Genomic DNA, 20,688 nt, shown 5'->3' with positions numbered 1-20,688 from the left:
TGGTTGAGCCACCTGTGCATACATGCGTATAAAAGTGCGATGATAGCCTGTGTGGCCTACAAAGCTCTACACACCTTTTGGGTTGATGGGAGCCACCATCTTCTCTCGGTCAGGCGCTAAACCCTTAGTAGACACCACATGGCTTAGAAGTGTGCCCTCAGTGACCAAAAAATGACATTTGTTAGGATTGAGCTTTAGGCGTGCCTCTCTACACTTGAGAAAGACAGTAGAGAGTTGAGCAAGGTGTTCCTCTAGATTTTCCACTGGGGTTGAACATTGAGCACATGAAAAGGAAGAGACCAATCAGAGCTACTAGAATAGCGCTTCAGTGAGGCGTTTTTTGAGGTATGCAAAAGCTTAAGCCTCTCCATTGGACCATTGAAAGGGGGACAGTAGCACTGGTTAGTCGGGTCAGTGGTTGAGCCACCTGTGCATACAAGCGTATAAACCTGCGATGATAGTATGTGTGGCCTACAAAGCTCTGCACACCTTTTGGATTGATGGGAGGTGGTAACTTTAAGATTGCCACGATCTACTTTGGGTCAGGCGCTAAACCTTTAGCAGACACCACATGGCCTAGAAGTGTGCCCTCAATGACCAAAAAATGACATTTGTTAGGATTGAGCTTTAGGCGCGCCTCTCTGCACTTGAGGAAGACAGCAGAGAGCTGAGCGATGTGTTCCTCTAGATTTTCCACTGGGTTTGAACATTGAACACTACTAGAGGGGCAGAGGCCCTGGACACAGTGGTTGGTTTCTTCTTCTCATTGTGCGGCAGGGATCAAACTGAGTGGACTATGGATACACTGATGGACTGGCTTCAGGTTAAGGCTCAAGTTCTCTCACCACACGGGAGACTTGGGAGTGACAGATTTGATAGACTCTGTGGCCGTCGGCCAAGTTCTCTATGACACCACCAGATACAGTAGGATATGGACACATTGTGGTACACTTTTTTGCTGACACGCAGAGTGTATCCTGCTATGTATATGTTCACGAGAACTTTTGGACAGAGGATGCAGCTTACGGACTGTAAGCCTAGCCTGACACTCCAAACACGTCTTTCTCGAGGTTGCTTGGATGCGGATTACTCCCCATCTAAGCATGCCTCGAAGATTGCGAGACTAGCTGCGATGGCAACATCAACCCTCTTTCACTGATCTCATGAGGATAGTCTCATGGAATGTACAGGGGTTGGGAACCTCAGTTTGTACGTCAGAGAAGTCCACTCAGACAGGAGCTCCAGAAATGCCTTTGTGGGTGGAGCGATCGTTATGCTTATGCTCAAGGAGCATCATTTATGTGAGAGCCGTACCATGCGCTGTGGAGAGATTTTGTGTGGTCAATTTGAGACTTTTTGGTTAGCTGCTTTTGGGCCTGGTGGCATTCAGGGAGGTGTATTCATCACCGTTGCGGATTCATGGCAGCAAGCCATTGTGGGTAGAGGCATTAGTGTGCCGGACAAGGCCTAGTGGGTCACTATGCGGATACATGGATGCCTTGTGGGTTTCTGAACATTTATGCACCCAACCATGCGAGTGTACATGCTGAGTTTTGGTCACATTTGGTGGAGTCCTTACCCCATGCAAAGCAATGGTGCATTGGGGGGGATTTCAACATGCTTGAGGACCCCTCAGACAGGGTTGGGGGCAATCATGCTACAGTACATGGGACTACGTTGGTTGCTTGGGAACGACTATGTATGACCTTGAGGATTTTGGATGTTTGGCAACATGCTGGCTTTGCACGGTCCTCAAACAGCCTCTCGTTTTCCGGATTTGACCGCAGAGTAGGCAGAGTGAATCAATCTAGGATAGATTGCTTCTATATTTTGCATTTTGGCAGGGACTACTTTCTTTGACCACGTGCCAGTGATGCTTACTCTAACTGCAGAGGAGTGGCAGGTGTCATGCTATGCATCCCTGAGAGGATTTGCTAGATAGAGAGCTCAGAGAGTAGGTGGCTACGTTGTGGACTGAGAGGTTGGATACTCAGGGGGAAGTTGCTACTAGACTGACCAATGGCCTCAGGGAGCTTAGTCGCTTCTTCCTCTAGGAGTTGACAACACAACTCGCTACTGCCTAAGAGGGGCCTGGCACAATAATCCCTCTGCCCACAATGGCCTGCTGCAATGAGTCCGCAATAGTCATACAAACCCCACCCTGGATACCTCCAGGTCCAAAAGCAGCTGACCAAAAGGTGTCATATCGTCCACGCAAAATATGACCACAACGCTGAATGCGGCTCTCAGACAAATGGTGCTCCTGAAGCATGAGGAGATCAATCTCTCCACCCACAAGGCAGCGCTGAAGCTCCTGACGCAATCGGCCCCTCTGTCGCTGAAACTGGAGCCCACCTAGTCCCTGTACGTTCCACGAGACGATCCTCATGGGAAACGAGAGAGAACAGATGCTGCTGCAGCAGCAAGACGGGATATCTTCGAGGCTGGCTTGGATGGGGAGTAATCCGCATCCGAGCGTCCTCTAGATAGGCGAGATTGCAGTGAGTGCCTAGCCCAAGCCCAGGTAGAGCGAGCCGTGCGTAAAGCAACCTCCTCTGTCCAGGAGTCCTCATGAATGTATACATAGCAAGGCAAACACTGCGTATCAGCAAAAAAGTACACCACAATGTGCCTACATCCTGCTGAGTCTGGGGGTGTCACCGCAAACTTGGCCAGTGGCCACAAAGTCTGCAGCAAATCTGTAACTCCAAGTTCACCCATGTGGTGAGAGAACTCGAGAACCTGTGTATGCAACCATCCCACCACTGAGTCGAGGGACCACTCTGTCTCGGTCCTACCACACAGAGGGAAGGAGAAACCAACTGCTAAGTCCAAGGCCTCTGTCCCCCTAGCTGCGAGGAACAAAGCGTGGACCCTGAAGCAGGCTGCCTCGTGGTCTGCTGCGGAATCGCCAAGAAAGCGAGTGAACCCGTAGTCGAAGAAATCCGAGCGGCGTCAGAGGTCAATGCTCGTCAGACCACGGGGGATGGCTGTAAGGGAAGAAGTCTGAATCTGCAGAGGGGGTCGCAAGAAGGGCAGACCCTCTCTCGCTAGGCGACTCGTGGTAAAGGCGCTGCTAAGAGATCTCCTAGCCGCCGGCGAGGGACCAATTTCCCGAGTCGACTGTGGAACTGGAGGAGGAGGGGGGGGAGAAGGAGCAGGGGGGGGGGGGGGGGGGGCGGAGGGGAAGAGAAGCGGGGTGGGGCGGTAGAAGTAGATGGGCGAGGAGGGGAGTGGGCGGGAGCAGATGGCGGGGGGGAGGATGAGGAGGAGGAGGGGAACTCTGAAGGTGGGGCAGCTGGCGAGGGTGAAGTGGAGGTGGAGGCTTGCGTAGGGGGCTCCTCCTGCTCAAGAGGGCCAAAACGGTTCCCCGTGGGAACCCACTGCTGCTGAGTAGGCACCTGCGGGCCACTCTGAGGGCCAGGCTGTCGCTGTGGCCCCTGGCGTCGACTGCGACGGGCCTGCTGCCACCCCTCCTCCGCTGGAGCCCCACGCTCGGAGGGTGGCTCTGAATCTGTGCACTGCGCCGCTGGCTGTGGCTGCGGCCCAGCCTTGGCAGGCTGGGGCTGAGGCTGAGGTGTAGGTCGAGGCCTCCTCCGTGGACAGGCCTTCGCGAAGTGGCCCATCTGTCTGCAAATGAAGCACTGGTTCGGGAGACCCGAGTACTCAACACTCTGTCTAAACCAACCCCCACTCACGCGAGGCAGAAGGATGGCCTTCGGGAGCGTGTGGGTATCTCTGACCAAAACTCGAACTGAGGGAATGCCAACCGCCTTGGCAGCTACTGATGCCGCCGTGTGAGGTGACTCCAGGACAGTCCCGATGGCGGAGCCAATCCTGGAGAGAAGTGGTAGGTACTCCCTCCGTAAACCCGGAAAGCAGATTGAGATGGAGATGTCTGCCTCCTCTACTAGCACGTCCCACCATGTTGCCACTGTCGAAAGTGGGCGCGTGATGCTCGGATGGCCAGTGGACTCATACCAATGACCTTGGAAGCCATCTCGGAGGTCTCGAACTCGATCCGACCTGACAGATCTTGAGATTGGACATTTGAGGCTTTGGGCTTGGGAGAGTCGCCCTCTGTCACGAGTGAGGTGGGACCTTGGGGAGTGGTTTTGGTGGGACTTTTTTGCTTCAGCACATCACCCCGGGACACTTTTCTTCCAATATACAGCAAAACCGGGGCATCACATTCTGGCTGCTCGGAGAGAGGCCCGCCCTGCTGTAGCAGGTCACTGGCAAGAGGAGGGTCTCACAGTTGAGTTCCTGGTAGACTTTTGGGAGCACCTGTGGGACAGCAGACAGCGGAGGAGAGTTCAATTCACTTGGGGTGTTGCCGCTTGGTCCACCCTCACGGGCCTAGCAGTTCGGTTTGAACTATCCTCAACTAGCAGGATGATTGTGATACAAGAGGGCCGGCCCACACTTCAGCCCATCACAGAGCTTATGCCCCAAGAGTGGGGCAGTGATAGAGAGCTATGCTGGGAGCTTATCTGCAGCCTGACTCTCTGGGTCATATGGAGAGCCCATTGCTTTCGCATCTTCAAGGCTCTCCCCATCCCCCCGGTGGAGACTGTACGAGATATATGGCTGGAGATGATCCACACACTTCAAGGTCAGTTCGAGAGGCTACAGGGCAGCTCCAACCGTATGCGGGAGCACGGTGACGCATTTCTGCGACTATGGCGTCCAAGGCCTTTCTATGCCATGGTCCATGGGGCTCCTAGATGGCACTACCAGCCACCTGTGTGGTTGTTTCCCCCTCCCATATCTTGATTTATGCAACATTGTACATATCTCAGTTTTTCACTGGGAGAGTTTCCCCTCACGCTGATGTACCCACCCCCTCTTGCTGGGCCAGTGTGTAGCCCGATGGGCAGTTTTATTAGCTAATAGAAGGATCTTTTTCTTGGAAAAATAAAAAAATAATGAGAGAGTGTCTGAGTGATGCAGTTCTGGATGTGTATGCCATAGGTGCACTGTCTTGGATGGATAGTTGTGAGAACTGCAGGATGTAAGTGTCTGCTGATCAATTGTGCTGTCTGTTTTGGCAGGTGTAATCAAAGGCTGCTACTCTTGTTTTATGGAGAGGGTATGTCAATGAATGATGACTTTTCAGGACCGTGCTGGATACATGCTAGCATGGCAGGACCGAATGGATGGGTGCTGATCTGGCAGATCGTCCGGACTGTGGCTGATGTGGCATCATAAGGTTAATGCTGCATGAAATGCATTTTGGAATTGCAGATGTTTTAGGTCATTAAGGAAATACAAATTCTTTTTCACCATTTTACTGATATTGTAAAAAGCGTTGCTTTTAGCTAGTCTACAAGCCATAAATAAGAGGCCATAACAGCAGTTGTGACACACATACAGTTGTGTGTTTTCTCCGATTAGAGGGCCATTATATGCTGTAGCCATCTTCAAGAAACCATAAAGAAAGAAATACCGCCAGGGGTGCCTTACAGGCTAATATGTCTCTTAGAGCTACGCTTCTCTCTCTCTCTGTGCTAGTGTTTTGTCGTGTCTTGAAGCTATGCCAGTATGGCGTTATAATCAGGTTGTGCACTGTTCAGTGCCTATTCAGTAGCTTCAGTTGGTTTCAACATACACGCTCCTTTGGCATGATTATAGAAACCTTGTTTTCAAAAAAAAGGAGCAAGCAATATGGTTTTCACAGCAAGCAAGAGAGAGGAGAAGACTTAGGAAAAAAGACATCTTCAAAGAAAGGAAGAGGGTTGTGGCCAAGGAAAGAAGGCTCAATGTTGGCTATGGTCCCAATTTCAATCACACATCATCTGTTGCAGTCTTGGTCACAATAAGCACTCTTGAAATTTACACCTTGGACCTCCTTGAGCTTGACAGGAAAAGTTCCACTATAAAAGTGGAACTCTTCATCAACACAACCCTGTATTTACTTTTTTTGGAAGAAAAGAAGTCTGAAACCCCACATCAATTATTTTGTGAAACTAACCTGAGCAACGGATAATGGATATACACACAATATTCTCTGCATTTTAAGTTGGCAGCAGTCCCTCACATCAATTATGTACAACATGGAACTGCTATCAGCAATAACCTTCACATTTTCCGAACCATAAAAGAAAACGTAAGGAACCGCCTCAAATACTACAATAAGTGTTATAAGCACAAAATAGGATGTGACTCTTACCAATGAGTTGTTATTGCATATTTCGTAACAGATTGGTAGTCCCTGTAAGGATATAACCAAAGATGACCTTGCTCCATTGACTTGGCAGAAAGTGACACTAGTGCTGGATATTGCAAGCACCCCAATCTTTGGTGGTAGAATTCCTTCTAATTGGGCTACACCTATGTCAAGCTCAGAAATAGTTCTGAATGCCCATGGTACAAGTAATCGGGTTGTAGGGTGCAAATTGCTGATCTTCATTAGACAGGAAAAAATGTTTTGACACTTGACATGGATCTCCAAGCTTAATGAAAAATAAGGAATCAACTATAATGCCTAATCTAATTTTTACTACTTGAAAAACATAGCATTACCTTATTTTCCACGGACCAGGTCTGAGCTGATTGATACTCAGGTCAACCACCCAACACTCCAAAGACAGCAAGTTCTGATTCAAACCTGAAAGGAGAAGGGCTGATAAAATTATAACCAATGCCTAGACAGATGCATAGATGGAAAAACATGCACTAAGAAACAACATGAAGTTGTCTCCCATGATAAAGTAGATCTTCAAATCAGAACCAAGCTGTCTACTACTATTTTCATACATGAGAGATTTTACCTCACCTCTGTTAGATGAAAGGACTACGAGTAAGGGTCGTCCCTCATGATCCAAAGCATTTGAGCTACTTGTCTGATGCTGGGTTGTATTTCCACCCACAAAACTTAGCCCTAGTACGTAAGGTGCCTTAAATGATGGGAAAATATCCACATGTTCGGTTGCCAGTTTCAACAAGTGAAGTTGCAAATCATGTGAATTCCTTGAATGCTTATCATTTTTTGTAGTTGGCGAAGATGATAATGCAGAAGACTTATTGGCATCAATGATCTGTCCCCATGACACACATACAACTTGTACTATCTCTTCAAAAGAACAAACTGCTATCATGGAGATTCCTTGTTGCTGCATGATATCTAGTAATCTCATGGCTAAACTCTCTCTCTCTCTCTCTCTCTCTCTCTCTCTCTCTCTCTCTCTCTCTCTCTCCACTTTGTACCTTTGTGGCATGATACCATTGCTCAGCTTACCAGCCACCCATAGAGTCGGCAGCACTCCTATCTCAGTTTTTCGTTTGTAGTTTTCTTTGTTTGTACCCAGACTTGATACTAGACTCATCATTGTAATCAGTTTGGTCTCATAGGTCATTTTGGCCTTTTGTAGACGTTAATATATCATTTCATTTCTCTCTCTCTCTCTCTCTCTCTCTCTCTCTCTCTCTCTCTCTCTCTCTCATCCTCCTAGGGGACTTCAATGCCCGAATAGGCAACTCTCAGACAGTCTTCTACGACACTTCAGATGAGATGCTTAGAGAGCTGGATGTGGGGGAGTTGAGGCTTGACAGACGCAAAGTCATTTGTGACACGGTCAGTTTCCGCAAGGTTTACAGTTTCAACCCGAAAAACGCAGATTTCAGCATTTGCGTTTTCAGCGCATCGTCGTTGCATCGTCGTCATCAACATAGAGTCAGAATTCAATAGATAAAGATTTGCAAATTTCAGCCCGTCTCGTCGTCGTCGACATCGTCGGCAAGTCCAAGCATTGTAGAGATTTGTGCAATCATAAGTAGACCGCTCTCGCCATAGAGAGTGGGGCCTTCGGAGGAGGGTTTGACAACACTCTGGTGTCGTATTCTCTTCTCTATCTATCTCTCAGTCTCATACACTTTCACGCACAGTGTCCATTCACTTTGTTTGTGTTCATTGCACTCTCTCATTAAGAACGGAAGGCTCTCCCTGCCATAAGAATAAAATAGAACCTTGAGCACAGTTCGGAGCACTCATCTTGAGCATAGGCCGCATAAGCAAATTATTTAAATTACATGCTCGTACGAAATAGCAGCACGGCGCAGCAAGATTACGCGTGAAGACTGCAAGCCCGGAAGCAAGATAGTAGCAAGTCTCTTGATGCAAGAGGATCGAAATGGTAAGTGAGCCCGATACATCTCTTGAACGACAAAACATGGAATCAATCTCCCCTGCACACGACCCTGCACAGGACACGGAAGCTGTCAATGTCTCACCTGTTTGCAAGTCGCGAGCAAAGACAACCTTCATGCTCACGAACAAGCGGATGGCGCAGATGGAGAGGGAAATGAAGGAGTGGAAAATAGAGATGGAAGGATGGTGAAAGGAGAAGGCCAACCTCCTTCAGATGGTCTTCAATGAAGGCACACAATGGAAGAAGGAGAAAGAGAGCCTTAACGCAGAAATACAGACATTCAAAAAAGAAGTCTCAGCCCTCAAACAGGAGAACCCAACCACCAAGATACGGACACTCAAAAAAGAAGTCGCAGCCCTTAAACAGGAGCTTGTTGATAGACTAAGCAGTGGACTAGAGGAAGGCGAATTTCAGCCCTTGGTAATAGATGAAATCAAGGAAATCAAGGAACAGGTAAGGATGATCACAGAGGAAGAGAAACTGAGTGTGGCAAAGGCATCTTTATGGGCGGAGATGATAACAAGGACACAGAAAAAGGCGGACGAGGCCGAAAAATGGATTGAGATCGCCAAGAAAGGGAAAGGTCAAGAAAACCTGTACACCGACACTTATCAACATGACCCTCGAAGAGGAACAAAGAAGGCAGATGCGAACACTGCATGTGAGAGTGACCGGTCTCAAGGACATAACAGTGTGGAGAAAGAGGTCACAAGCCTTACATCCATGATGGGGATGGTTTAGCCTTTGCACACAAAGGCATGGAGGGCAGGTAAGAAAAGTGATGGCACGGGAGAGTCTTCAAAGGGGAGAGCTCTCATACTACGAGCTCTCATACTACGCTTCCCCTCATTGGAAGAGAGGAAGGAATTCTTGAGGAAGAGGCCTACTCTCAAAAAGACAGGTATTTTCCTCGGGGATGACCTGACTCTCTCACAGCTTGCACATATGAGAGAGGTAATGCCAAAGATTACAGGGCAAGGGAGAAGGGAAAGATAGCCTTCTATAGAGATGGACGGGTGATGATTTTAGAGCGGTGCACTGCATGACGGTGCGAGACCTATGGGACCACACTGAAGATGACTACCTGGAATTGTAATGGGTCTATGAAGTTGGACGTGGGTGCATTTGACGACAGTTTCAAAGATAAGGATATTGTATTCTTCTCAGAGACTCATCAGGCCCCTGGACAGGTGATGCCACATGTGGTGGGATACAGATGGGAGACAGCTCACAGGACAAATGCGAGATCTGAGCATGGGAGTAGAGGTTCGGGAGGAGTAGTAGTGCTATTCAGAGATGAACTACAACCATTACTGCATATTGTACGAAGAGATGATCATTCTAGATATATGTAGGTGAGACTGAGAGCTGACACAGGTCGATTCCTATATATTGCCATATATTAATTTCCTCCTAGTACATCAGTGTATGCTGCATCCAGAAAGCAGTCGCCTTTCTCTATACTAGATGATGACATATGGGAGTTTTCTAGGGATGGTGATATCATTCTCCTAGGGGACTTCAATGCCCGAATGGGCAACTCGCAGACAGTCTTCTATGACACTTCAGATGAGATGCTTAGAGAGATGGATGTGAGTGAGTTGGGACTTCACAGATGCTCAGATGATAGAGAGCAGACGGAGTATGGGAGATACCTCATGGAAATGACGACTACACATGGATTAGCCATACTTAATGGCTTACAGCGATTTCCTGGAGCGGTTTCACATGCTTTCCACCTCAGACATGGGGCCAGTACAGTGGATTATGTTTTGACACAACCGAGCTTTGTCCCCTGCATTCAGGATTTCACAGTGGGAGCCAGGCCAGTGGGCATAGCAGTAGATCATGCTCTCTTGACACTGTCCGTTAAATTTCAGTGTAGTACAACCCTGACATCAGGAGGAAGGTCACACACCTGCTATACATTTACTCCAGAGACTGATTTTGTTTATACAGAGGAGATTTGGGACCGTCTATTGGAAGGCACAGCTGGCACAAATGGTACAGGCCTCTCAGTGGAGGAGTGCACCACTCTACTAACTGAGACACTACATGGGGCTGCATCAGTGACATACCCACACACTCAGCCGGGCAAGAGGCGACATTCTGGGAGCATGCCCCAGAATAGTTGGTATGATGAGGAGTGCAGAGAGATGAGAGCGCAGCTTCAGAGGGATCTTCTTTTAGGAGTCATCACTTACAGACAGTCTCGGATTGCTTTCCAACGGGACTTGTGAATCCGCCTTAAGTGCTTGTATCTCTGCAAAACTGCGTAGTGCATCCAAATGTCGTTGCATGCAAGCAATTCAGTTCCGCTCCTCGGGACGGGCAGCGGTCTTGTGGCGGGCAACCTGTAGCAGGCTATAGTGTCACTTTCACAGGACAGTAGTTTACAGTTGGGCTTTGGTCAGTTGGTCTTTGGTCTGGTCGGTTCACACTAAACGGACTCTTTGGGCAGGGACACGTGGAAGGGATAGGGTGGTCTAGTGGACATCGTGGCCAGGTCACCACCGCCACCCAGTTGGGATAGACTTAGATGATGTTCTTTATGAGCCGTTGGTGGCTCTTGATGATTGTACATATGAGTAGTCGTTTTGGGCCAGTGGCATTATCTTGTACGTAGTCGTCTAGAGTGGGTCTTTACACAGAGCATGTCTTCACCATCCTGGCACATCTGAGTCTCGACACCCCCATTGTACCTGTGAGTCCTGGGCTCGAGCTGAGTGTGCTGCCACGCCAGAGTCTGTATCAGTCTTTGAGATAGTCGAGTCATGTTCTGGTCTGCTGTTGTGTCTTTGTGAGCTCTGTTGACGTCTATTGTTTCCTTTGTGTTCAGTCTGTGTGAGGGAGATTCAGTCTGTTTGAGTGAGATTGTCACATACATTGCACTGAGGACCACCCACTGTAGAGAGCACGACACATTATCTGCGCTACAGGTGCTCTCATTTTGGCGATCATGATGGGACCTCAAAGGAAGTCTCACTCTTGTGGAGATAAAATCGTGAAGCTAATCGGTTGTTACCGGGCTCCGCACACTTGCTTACACTATGTAGATAGTCTGCAAGTCTGGTCCTCTCTCGCCCTGGTCCAAGTCCTAGTCCTCGTCCTTGGTCCTTGGTCTTTGGTCCTGGTCTAGTCCTCGCCTTGGTCCAGCCCTTCTCGTCCTGCCAGCTAGGTGGTCTAGTCACTGGTCCTGGACCAGGTGGTCTAGTCACTATCCTCACTTGTTCTGTGTTAGACCTGTGTTGTTCATTGCATGACACATACAAGGCGGTCAGTTGAGCGTCAAAGCGCACTACTGAGCCCTCTGAAGCACTATAACAGAAGACGCCTTGTGGTATCTAGTAGAAGTCCATTAACCTCATCAACCATACCTCTACATACGACATCCACCATTCCTTCATCCCCCATTCCTTCATCCGGTTCCACATCTTCCAGATCACCTTCTCCAGTAAATCTCTCTCCTATTCTGCTACAGCAGGCTATTGAGCAACAGGGTCAACAAGGGGCCATGGAGGCATTGGCTAGTGTGTTGGTGTCACCAGCGTGTGACTACTATCTATCCTTTTTGTTGATTTCTTTCTTATTATCTATTTACTTTCACTTTTTGGAAACACCCCTCGGGAAATCTAACTGCCCTGCATTGCATAGCTAGTGTGGAACTGTCCAGAGGGAGTCCAGGCATGAGGGCAAGAGAGCACTAAGGTTGGACAAGGACTATGGTTAGCCAAGTGGGGTCATTGACTAGCCAAACTGGAATCCTTTGTTACAGAGGCTACATTTCAGTTCTGGGTGTGGCTGCAGTGTACAAAGAGGGTCGAATGACCTAGAAAGATACAATGGCAGCATCTCCTAAAATTTAGGGAACTGCTATTTTGAGACCTGAAAATGTGTTTGCGTCATTAGCTCCGGAATGACAAGAGGAACATTTTATTGCTCTGCTGTCAAGTCAATTGATGCACCAGTTGAGATATTTTTAGCCCAGTTGGCCAAAATCGAAAACTGGGCGAGGTTTCACTCTGTGAGCCTTCTGCTACTTCTGGCCAGAGGAGGGGGCGCCTAAAATGAGAGAGGAGGCTGATTTTCAGTTTTCTCACAGGTTAAGAGCTACGGAGTGCTTGCTTTCCCTCTTATGCACAGTGCGTTGCCAGGAGTGATGCCCTGCACGCTACGCACTGCCCTCTCTCTCTCCTTTGGCAGTATGTTATGCCCCACTAGTGGGCTCTTCATTTGACCAATGTACAGTTGTGTGGGTTCATGCGCGATAGCCGAGGCAAGAGCCTCTTGCACAGGTACTGGAGTAGCTAGCGGCTAATCCCCCGCAGGTACAGGTGATTCGGAGAGGTTTCACGCTCGAAATCTCGTCCGATTCAAAGGGTAAGTAGCCCTATAGGTGCGGGAGCTCGAGGACTTGCTACGGATGCCACCGGCACGCGAAACGGAGTCCGAAACAGTAAATTACAGCCTGCTGTGTATTTTTGCAGGTTTAGGGTTTTGGCCCTAAACGGACCCTAATACGCCCAGGAGGTTTGGGGACGCAAGGGGACCGCTGTATAGGAGATCTGGCGCATTTTCAGGGCTGAAAACAGAGAATTCAGCGTGTTGCAGATTCTCGCCAAGTTTTGCAAAGTGCCCGTATGCTTCGGGAAGGTCAGTCAATGCGTGGGAATACTGACTGTGAAGGGTCCTAGTACAGTTATGCTGCCGAAATCGGGCCGGAACAGTTGAAATTCAGCCAAGTGTGTGCGGGGCAGCTTGTAGGGATCCACAGCGTTTATTCCCTCTCTTAAACAATAAAGAAATACCGAAAGGGGCGCCTAAGTTAGGGGCCAATCTGGTGTCGGTCTTCTCATACAGGTGCATTCTAGCATCTGTATCCCATTCCCCTCTCTTGTGTCATTATAGCACAGGTAGAATAGACGACTAATATTGGGTGAAAGCTAAATCAAGGTTTAAAGTAAAGTCTACCGCCCTTTTTGGATTGAACAGGCCGGTTTCATGGTTCCATCGACGGGATTAAATCACTTTTTCCCATAGAAGTGAGCCTTGGTCAGGTTGGGCTTGAAGACATAGGGGATCATAGACCAGACACAGGGAATTGCAATTATGGCTGACAGAGCAGATGATGTGACTGAAGAGGTTTCCTCTTCACAAGGTCAACAGACACATGAAGTGGGTGAGTCCTCAAGACCACCACAGACGGATGATGATATATTCAGGACCCAGTTGGCTACTCTTGTGGCTATGTTCACACAAGTAATGCAGAACCCGAGGTTTTTAGCCTTTCTGCAACCTCCTGTTCCGTCTCAGCAAGTTGGGTCACTGGATCATATTCAAAAGCCTCTTAAGGCTCGAGCACAGGTGATTCATACTGCACAGTCAATGGAAACACCTGTACACTTGACGGAGAACATGCAGTCTCCACAACCTGTGCCTAAGGTGCAAGAACAGGTGGCTGAGATGCCAGTCTTTCAAGTTGTACCAGTTCAGCCCGCCACCTTTCAACAGCCTATAGCTGGTTCTAATGGGCAGGGAAGCAACCTACAGGCTATGCAACAGGTCTTCCCACCACCTTCAGTACACCCTGGCTATTTTGGAGGTGGATCGGTATTCCAGAGCATGGCTGGTCATGCACCTGGAAATCAGTTTTATACGCCAGGAATAGTGTTCGGGGGTGCTCAAACGATGATGCCTAACCCTATGTATGGTGTCACGGGCATGCTACCAGGGTTTCAAAGCACTCAGGGCCAATTTGGGATGCCACATGCAAATTTTGGTATGGCTGGAATTACAAATCAGCAGCCAATCAAGGAACACAAATGAACCCTAACAGTGTTCCCATGTTTCAGTCACTTCCATATGACAACATAACGCCGCTGGAGAGGCCAACTCCATACAAAGAAGGTGGCAAAGGTGTGACATTCACGACCTTTACAGGGTTTGATGACAAGAAGAAGGCTCTCTCATTCCTCCAGCAGTTTGACAAGGCCTATGCAGGGGGAAACTTTATAGAGGCTTCAAAGGTCCGCAAGGCAGCCACTTTCTTGACAGGGAATGCGGGACAATGGTGGACAACTTTATTGCTTCAAGGGCAAGCTCCGTCCACATGGATTTACTTCAAGCAGATTTTTGCAGCAGCATGGTTATCTGATGACTTTGAAGCAGATGTCATGACAGAATGACACCTGCTTAATGCTGCCACTTGCAAGAATCTAGATGACTACAATCGGAAGTTTTGGGAAGCTTTACTTCCAGTAACTTCCTATAGGTTTGTGCCATTGACAGAACAGATTTGAAAAATACTGTTGTGGCCTACCCAAAGGATTGAGAAAGTACTGCACGAAGACCAAAGTCACTACTTTGACGCAGCTCATCGAGGTAGCAAACACTGGCAATGGTTTGCTCAAGGGAGAAGATTGTGAATTTAACAAGCGTGTCAAGGCAGGACCAGGCAAGAAAAATTCAGCCAAGAAGCACGTTCCCAATGAGACTCCTAAAGGGACTCAAGAGTCAGCCAACGCAGGGAAAGATAAAGCTACGGCTGAATCAGAAAAGAGACCAGCAAAGAAATGGAAACGACGTTTTCCTCGCAAGTCAGAAGAGCAAAAGGAGGTCCTGAGGACAGAGAACAAATGCTTTATATGTGAGCAGCCTGGCCACATTGCTTACAATTGTCCTACAAAGAAAAGGCCAGCTGATTCTGAAGACAAGGAGGACAAGAAAGGAAAGAAGCCCATGGCTGGTCTAGTGCCAGATATGGTGGGCGACAAGCCAAATTCAGATGCAACTGAGCTTTGCAGAGCATGGGGAAAGGTCAGGGATCAAACAGTGCTTATCTTCTTTGATCCAGGTGCCAAAGCCAACTTCATTTCCCCAAAATTGGCTTCAAAGTTGGGAATCAGACCTGAAGAGATGAGGTATACAGCAGAGGTACGTTTGGCATGTCCTGGCCTTACAGAGGCTGTGACACCCATCATCGGAAAGTTGCGTCTACATATCCAATCCTATGTATATGCTGAAGAATTTTACATCATGCCACTGGACGGATGTGATGTGTTGCTAGGTATTCCTTGGTTGTTTCGTGTACAGGGAATCATGGATGCCTACAACAAAAAGATCACTGTACAGAGCAGGGGAAAGACTGACATTCTGGATGTAAAGCTTAAAGGGGAGTCTATTCCCACTGTATCAGCTTCTGCTATTACTTCTGTAATGAAAAAGCATCTTTCCGCGTACTTGGTTTTTGCACGTGAAGTGTCAGATTGTGATGAATCAAATTTATCTGTGCTAGATAAAGAAAGGTCAATGTTTTTACAACAGTATAGTGACTGTTTTTTTGATTCATTACCGTCTCAATTACCGCCAGAGAGACCCGAGGACCATGCGATAGATTTGGTGCCAGGCAGTAGCCCACCAAATAAGCCTCCGTACAGGGTTAGTGCGGCTCAGCAGAAAGAGATAATGGGCCAAGTACAGGAGCTGTTAGAAAAGGGGCTGATTCAGCCCAGTTCACCTCCAGTGTTGTTGGTGCAGAAAAAGGATGGCTCATGGCGTATGTGCATCGACTACCGTGCACTGAACAAGAATACCATAAAGAATAGGTTCCCTATACCTAGAATTGATGATATTATGGACAAATTAGAAGGAGCAGCTATGTTTAGCAGGATAGATCTAAAGAGTGGGTACCAACAAATCCGCATTAGATCAGAGGATGTGCACAAGACTGCTTTTAGAACAACGTTTGGCCTTTACGAATTTTTAGTGATGCCTTTTGGTCTCACAAATGCTCCTGCTACGTTCAATAGGATGATGGACAAAATTTTCCGTCCACACCAGCAGTTTGTTGGTACATTCTTTGATGACATGATAGTCTACTCAAAGAATGAAGAGGAGCATAGGCATCACTTGGCCATTGTGTTCAAAGAGCTACGCAGTCATAGGTTGCTCATCAATGCAAAGAAAAGTGAATTTTTCTAGAAGAGATCCACTTTCTGGGACACATTGTCTCAAAGGATGGTGTCAGAATGGATCCTACAAAAGTTGAAGCGATCAAGTCATGGCCAGATTTGAAGACGGTGCATGATGTCCGAAGCTTTTTGGGACTATGCTCCTATTACAGAAGGTTTATCCGAAATTTCGATGAGATTGCTTCACATTTACATGCCCTTCAAAAGAAGGCAGTCACCTTTAGATGGACACAGAAAGAGATTTCAGCTTTTAATCTCTTAAAGGAAAAGATGACTTCAGATCCAGTCATTGTGTTGCCAGATCTTAGGAAGTCATTTGTGGTCCAGTGTGATGCCTGCGGTAGTAGCATTGGTGCAGTGCTAATGCAAGATGGCAGGGTAGTAGCCTATGAGAGCAGAATTTTGCAAGGGCCAGAGATGACCATGCAGGTCTATGAGAAAGAGTTACTGGCTGTGATTCATGCGCTCTTAAGTTGGAAACACTACCTGTTAGGTGCAGACTTTGTTGTCCAAACGGGCCATCAGACCTTGCGATACTTCTTGACAAAGACAAAGTTATCTGAGAAGCATATGCGATGGGCAAATATCTTGTCAATGTTCCATTTTCAGATTGTGCATGTGGAAGGCAAGAAGAACGTTGTGGCTGATGCCTTGTCAAGGAAGCCACAAATTTCAGCTGTGTCGATTCCTTATCATCATTAACTTCATGATATGAGAGAACAGTATGCAAATGATGAAGATTTTGCAAGGGTCTTCGAGCAGCTAATGGATGGACAATGTCATGAACACTATCTTCTCAAAGATGGGTTCATGATGATGCATGGAAGATTGTGTGTCACAAAGCCATTGCGACGCAAAGTTATGGAAGAAAGTTATGTCCCACCGTATGCAGGGCATCGTGGTATCGATGCTACAGTTAAAGCGGTTGAGACATTCTTCTACTGGCCTACATTGAGAAGAGATGTGGATGCCTTTGTGCGAGAATGCCTAATTTGCCAGAAGGTCAAGTTTGACAGGCAAAAGGCACCAGGGTTATTGCAACCAATACCTATTCCAGATAAACCATGGGAAAGTATTGCGATGGATTTTATCTTTGATCTTCTGAGAACGCAGACAAGAAATGATGGTATTTGGACCATCATTTGCAGATTCAGCAAATAGGCTCATTTGATTCCTGTCAGGAAGAAGATAAAGCCAGATCAGATGGCACGCTTGTTTATGAGCAATATTTTCAAGTATCATGGCATGCCACAGTCGATTGTTAGCGACCGTGATCCACGCATGACAAGTTTGTTCTGGAGAGGCTTGTTTGAGAATATGGGCACCACACTCAAATTCTCTTCGTCATTTCATCCTCAAACATATGGGCAGTCAGAAGAGGCAAATTCTACTGTCTTAGATCTGCTGAAGTGCTATGTGTTAGAGCATAAAGGAAAGTGGAAGCAGTATTTGCCATTGGTGGAGTATGCATACAATAATACAGTGCATTCATCAACTGGCAAGGCACCTTTTGAGATAGTTGAAGGTGGCAAGAAAGTTTCTCCCATACTGCATACAAAGGACAAGATATTTGAAGCAGATAAGCATGTTCAGGACATGGATGAAATGTACAAGAAGGTCAAAGTGGCCTTAGAAAAGACTCAGGCAAAGCAAAAGAAAGCAGCTGATCGTCACCGTCGTGAAGTGGTATATTCACTTGGTGATTGGGTGCTTTTACGATTTGAAAAGGCAAGGTTAAAGAAGATGAAGGGCAAGGAAAGACTGTTTCCAAAGCTCAGCATGCGTTACTATGGGCCTTTCCAAGTATGCGACATAATCAGTGATGTTGCATATAGGCTGAAATTGCCTGATAGTTGGAAGATTTACAATGCGTTTTATGTGAGTCTTCTCAGACCCTATGTGGGTGATGTGCCAGTTGAAGATTAGTTGGAAGTCGAGGAACTTGACGAGATCTTGGTCCCCGAACAGATTTTGGCACACAAAGAAAGGAAAGTGAAAGGCAAGGTTGCTAGGCGTTACTTGGTTAAGTTCAGAAACTATCCACCAATGGATGCTAAGTGGATGGAAGAAGGTGAACTTGCAGAATCACCAACTGTGTTATCACTTTACCTGGAAGCCTTCGATTTGCAACCTACCTTGACCCCTTGAGTTTCAAAGCTACATGGATTGTCAGTGTGACAATGGCTTCTGAAACAAATGATGTACATGGTATTTAAAGTGAGCTCAAATGAAATACATGTTACATGAATGTTAGAGCTGTACAAATTGTCAGTTTGGCAATTGCTCTTATGGAATGTCCAAAAGTTTGGTTAGTGCTATAGAAGTGAGTATTTCTTGTCAGTTTGTCAAGGATACAATAATTGCTTCTATTAAAGAGTACATGTGTAACTGCATTCTTAAACTGTCGGTTTGGGTATGCTCGAAAGTGTTACGGGATCCAACGTGTACTATAAGACATGGCAAAATGTGTAGCTACCAATTTGTCATTGGAAAGTTAGTGACTCAAAGCAATGGTAGAGTGCGCAGCTACCACTATGTCATTGGGACAGGGTTCACATGCAAGCAATACATGTGTCGACAAGGTGTTGAATACACTAGGGTTGACAATGAGCATGTATGTGTCGTACATGTGTCGATAGATGTTGAATACATCAGTGTTGACTGTAAGCATGTATGACATAGATGCAAACGAGGACGTTTGAGATTTCAAGAGGGGGGTATGTCACCAGCGTGTGACTACTATCTATCCTTTTTGTTGATTTCTTTCTTATTATCTATTTACTTTCACTTTTTGGAAACACCCCTCGGGAAATCTAACTGCCCTGCATTGCATAGCTAGTGTGGAACTGTCCAGAGGGAGTCCAGGCCTGAGGGCAAGAGAGCACTAAGGTTGGACAAGGACTATGGTTAGCCAAGTGGGGTCATTGACTAGCCAAACTGGAATCCTTTGTTACAGAGGCTACATTTCAATTCTGGGTGTGGCTGCAGTGTACAAAGAAGGTCGAATGACCTAGAAAGATACAATGGCAGCATCTCCTAAAATTTATGGAACTACTATTTTGGGACCTGAAAATGTGTTTGCATCATTAGCTCCGAAATGACAAGAGGAACATTTTATTGCTCTGCTGTCAAGTCAATTGATGCACCAGTTGAGATATTTTTAGTCCAGTTGGCCAAAATCGGAAACTGGGCGAGGTGTCACTCTGTGAGCCTTCTGCTACTTCTGGCCAGAGGAGGGGGCGCCTAAAATGAGAGAGGAGGCTGATTTTCAGTTTTATCACAGGTTAAGAGCTATGGAGTGCTTGCTTTCCCTCTTATGCACAGTGCGGTGCCAAGAGTGATGCCCTGCACGCTACGCACTGCCCTCTCTCTCTCCTTTGGCAGTATGTTATGCCCCACTAGTGGGCTCTTCATTTGACCAATATACAGTTGTGTGGGTTCATGCGCGATTGCCGAGGCAAGAGCCTCTTGCACAGGTACTGGATTAGCTAGCGGCTAATCCCCCGCATGTACAGGTGATTCGGAGAGGTTTCACGCTCGAAATCTCGTCCGATTCAAAGGGCAAGTAGCCCTACAGGTGCGGGAGCTCGAGGACTTGCTACAGATGCGACCGGCACGCCAAACGGAACCCGAAACAGTAAATTACAGCCTGCTGTGTATTTTTGCAGGTTTAGGGTTTTGGCCCTAAACGGACCCTAATACCCCCAGGAGGTTCGGGGACGCAAGGGGACCGCTGTATAGGCGATCTGGCGCATTTTCAGGGCTGAAAACAGAGAATTCAGCGTGCTGCAAATTCTCGCCAGGTTTTGCAAAGTGCCTGTATGCGTCGGGAAGGTCAGTCAATGCATGGGAATACTCACTGTGAAGGGTCCTAGTACAGTTATGCTGCCAAAATCGGGCCAGAACAGTTGAAATTCAGCCAAGTGTGTGCGGGGCAGCTTGTAGGGATCCACAACGTTTATTCCCTCTGTTGAACAATAAAGAAATACCGAAAGGGGCGCCTAAGTTAGGGGCCAATCTGGTGTCGGTCTTCTCATATAGGTGCATTCTAGCATCTGTATCCCATTCCCCTCTCTTGTGTCATTATAGCACAGGTAGAATAGACGACTAATATTGGGTGAAAGCTAAATCAAGGTTTAAAGTAAAGTCTACCGCCCTTTTTGGATTGAACAGGCCGGTTTCAGTTGGCCAAGGTAAACACAAGTTCCCCATCTGAAAAGGACTCTCCTCGGAAGATGCGGACGACCATGCACGGAGGTTCGTATCTCTCTGTAGAGGACGTGGTCTTAACAAGGAAGATGTTTATCTGGTACTTTTTCCATCCACCTTGGACGGCTTAGCAGACAAATGGTACAGCCAGTTTGCAGAGAATCATTTTGCAACTTGGACAGACTTAAGACAACAGTTCTGTGAAGCTTTCAGGCCGGGCGACTACCAAGAGAAAGTGTTGGATGAGTTGGCCAACATGGTGCTCCAGCCAGAGGAGACCTTTGCAGAGCTTATGACCAAAACCAAGTCTGGTTGCCAAGCTTCCCCAACAACCGGGTGAATTCATGGTTAAGAAGTGG

General features: G+C 47.3%; 1 protein-coding gene across 1 annotated transcript in view; it reads right to left on the bottom strand.

Annotated features, from left to right (window-relative positions):
* The window catches only part of LOC147418026 (uncharacterized), a 180,246-nt gene that overhangs the window by 132,807 nt on the left and 26,751 nt on the right, over nucleotides 1-20,688 (bottom strand). The window contains exons 3-6 of the mRNA XM_086506589.1: nucleotides 6,779-7,115; nucleotides 6,526-6,610; nucleotides 6,173-6,401; nucleotides 5,975-6,079 (exon numbers count right to left, since the gene is read on the bottom strand). Of these exons, the coding sequence (XP_086362715.1) occupies nucleotides 5,975-6,079; nucleotides 6,173-6,401; nucleotides 6,526-6,610; nucleotides 6,779-7,115 (756 nt within the window). The remainder of the gene's footprint in view (nucleotides 1-5,974; nucleotides 6,080-6,172; nucleotides 6,402-6,525; nucleotides 6,611-6,778; nucleotides 7,116-20,688) is intronic.

Source organism: Adiantum capillus-veneris, chromosome 30, assembly GCF_014529385.1.
Source record: "Adiantum capillus-veneris isolate H3 chromosome 30, ASM1452938v2, whole genome shotgun sequence".
Taxonomy (NCBI): Eukaryota; Viridiplantae; Streptophyta; class Polypodiopsida; order Polypodiales; family Pteridaceae; genus Adiantum; species Adiantum capillus-veneris.
The sequence above is the reverse complement of the archived record's forward strand: the minus strand, read 5'-3'. Positions and strand labels throughout refer to the sequence as shown.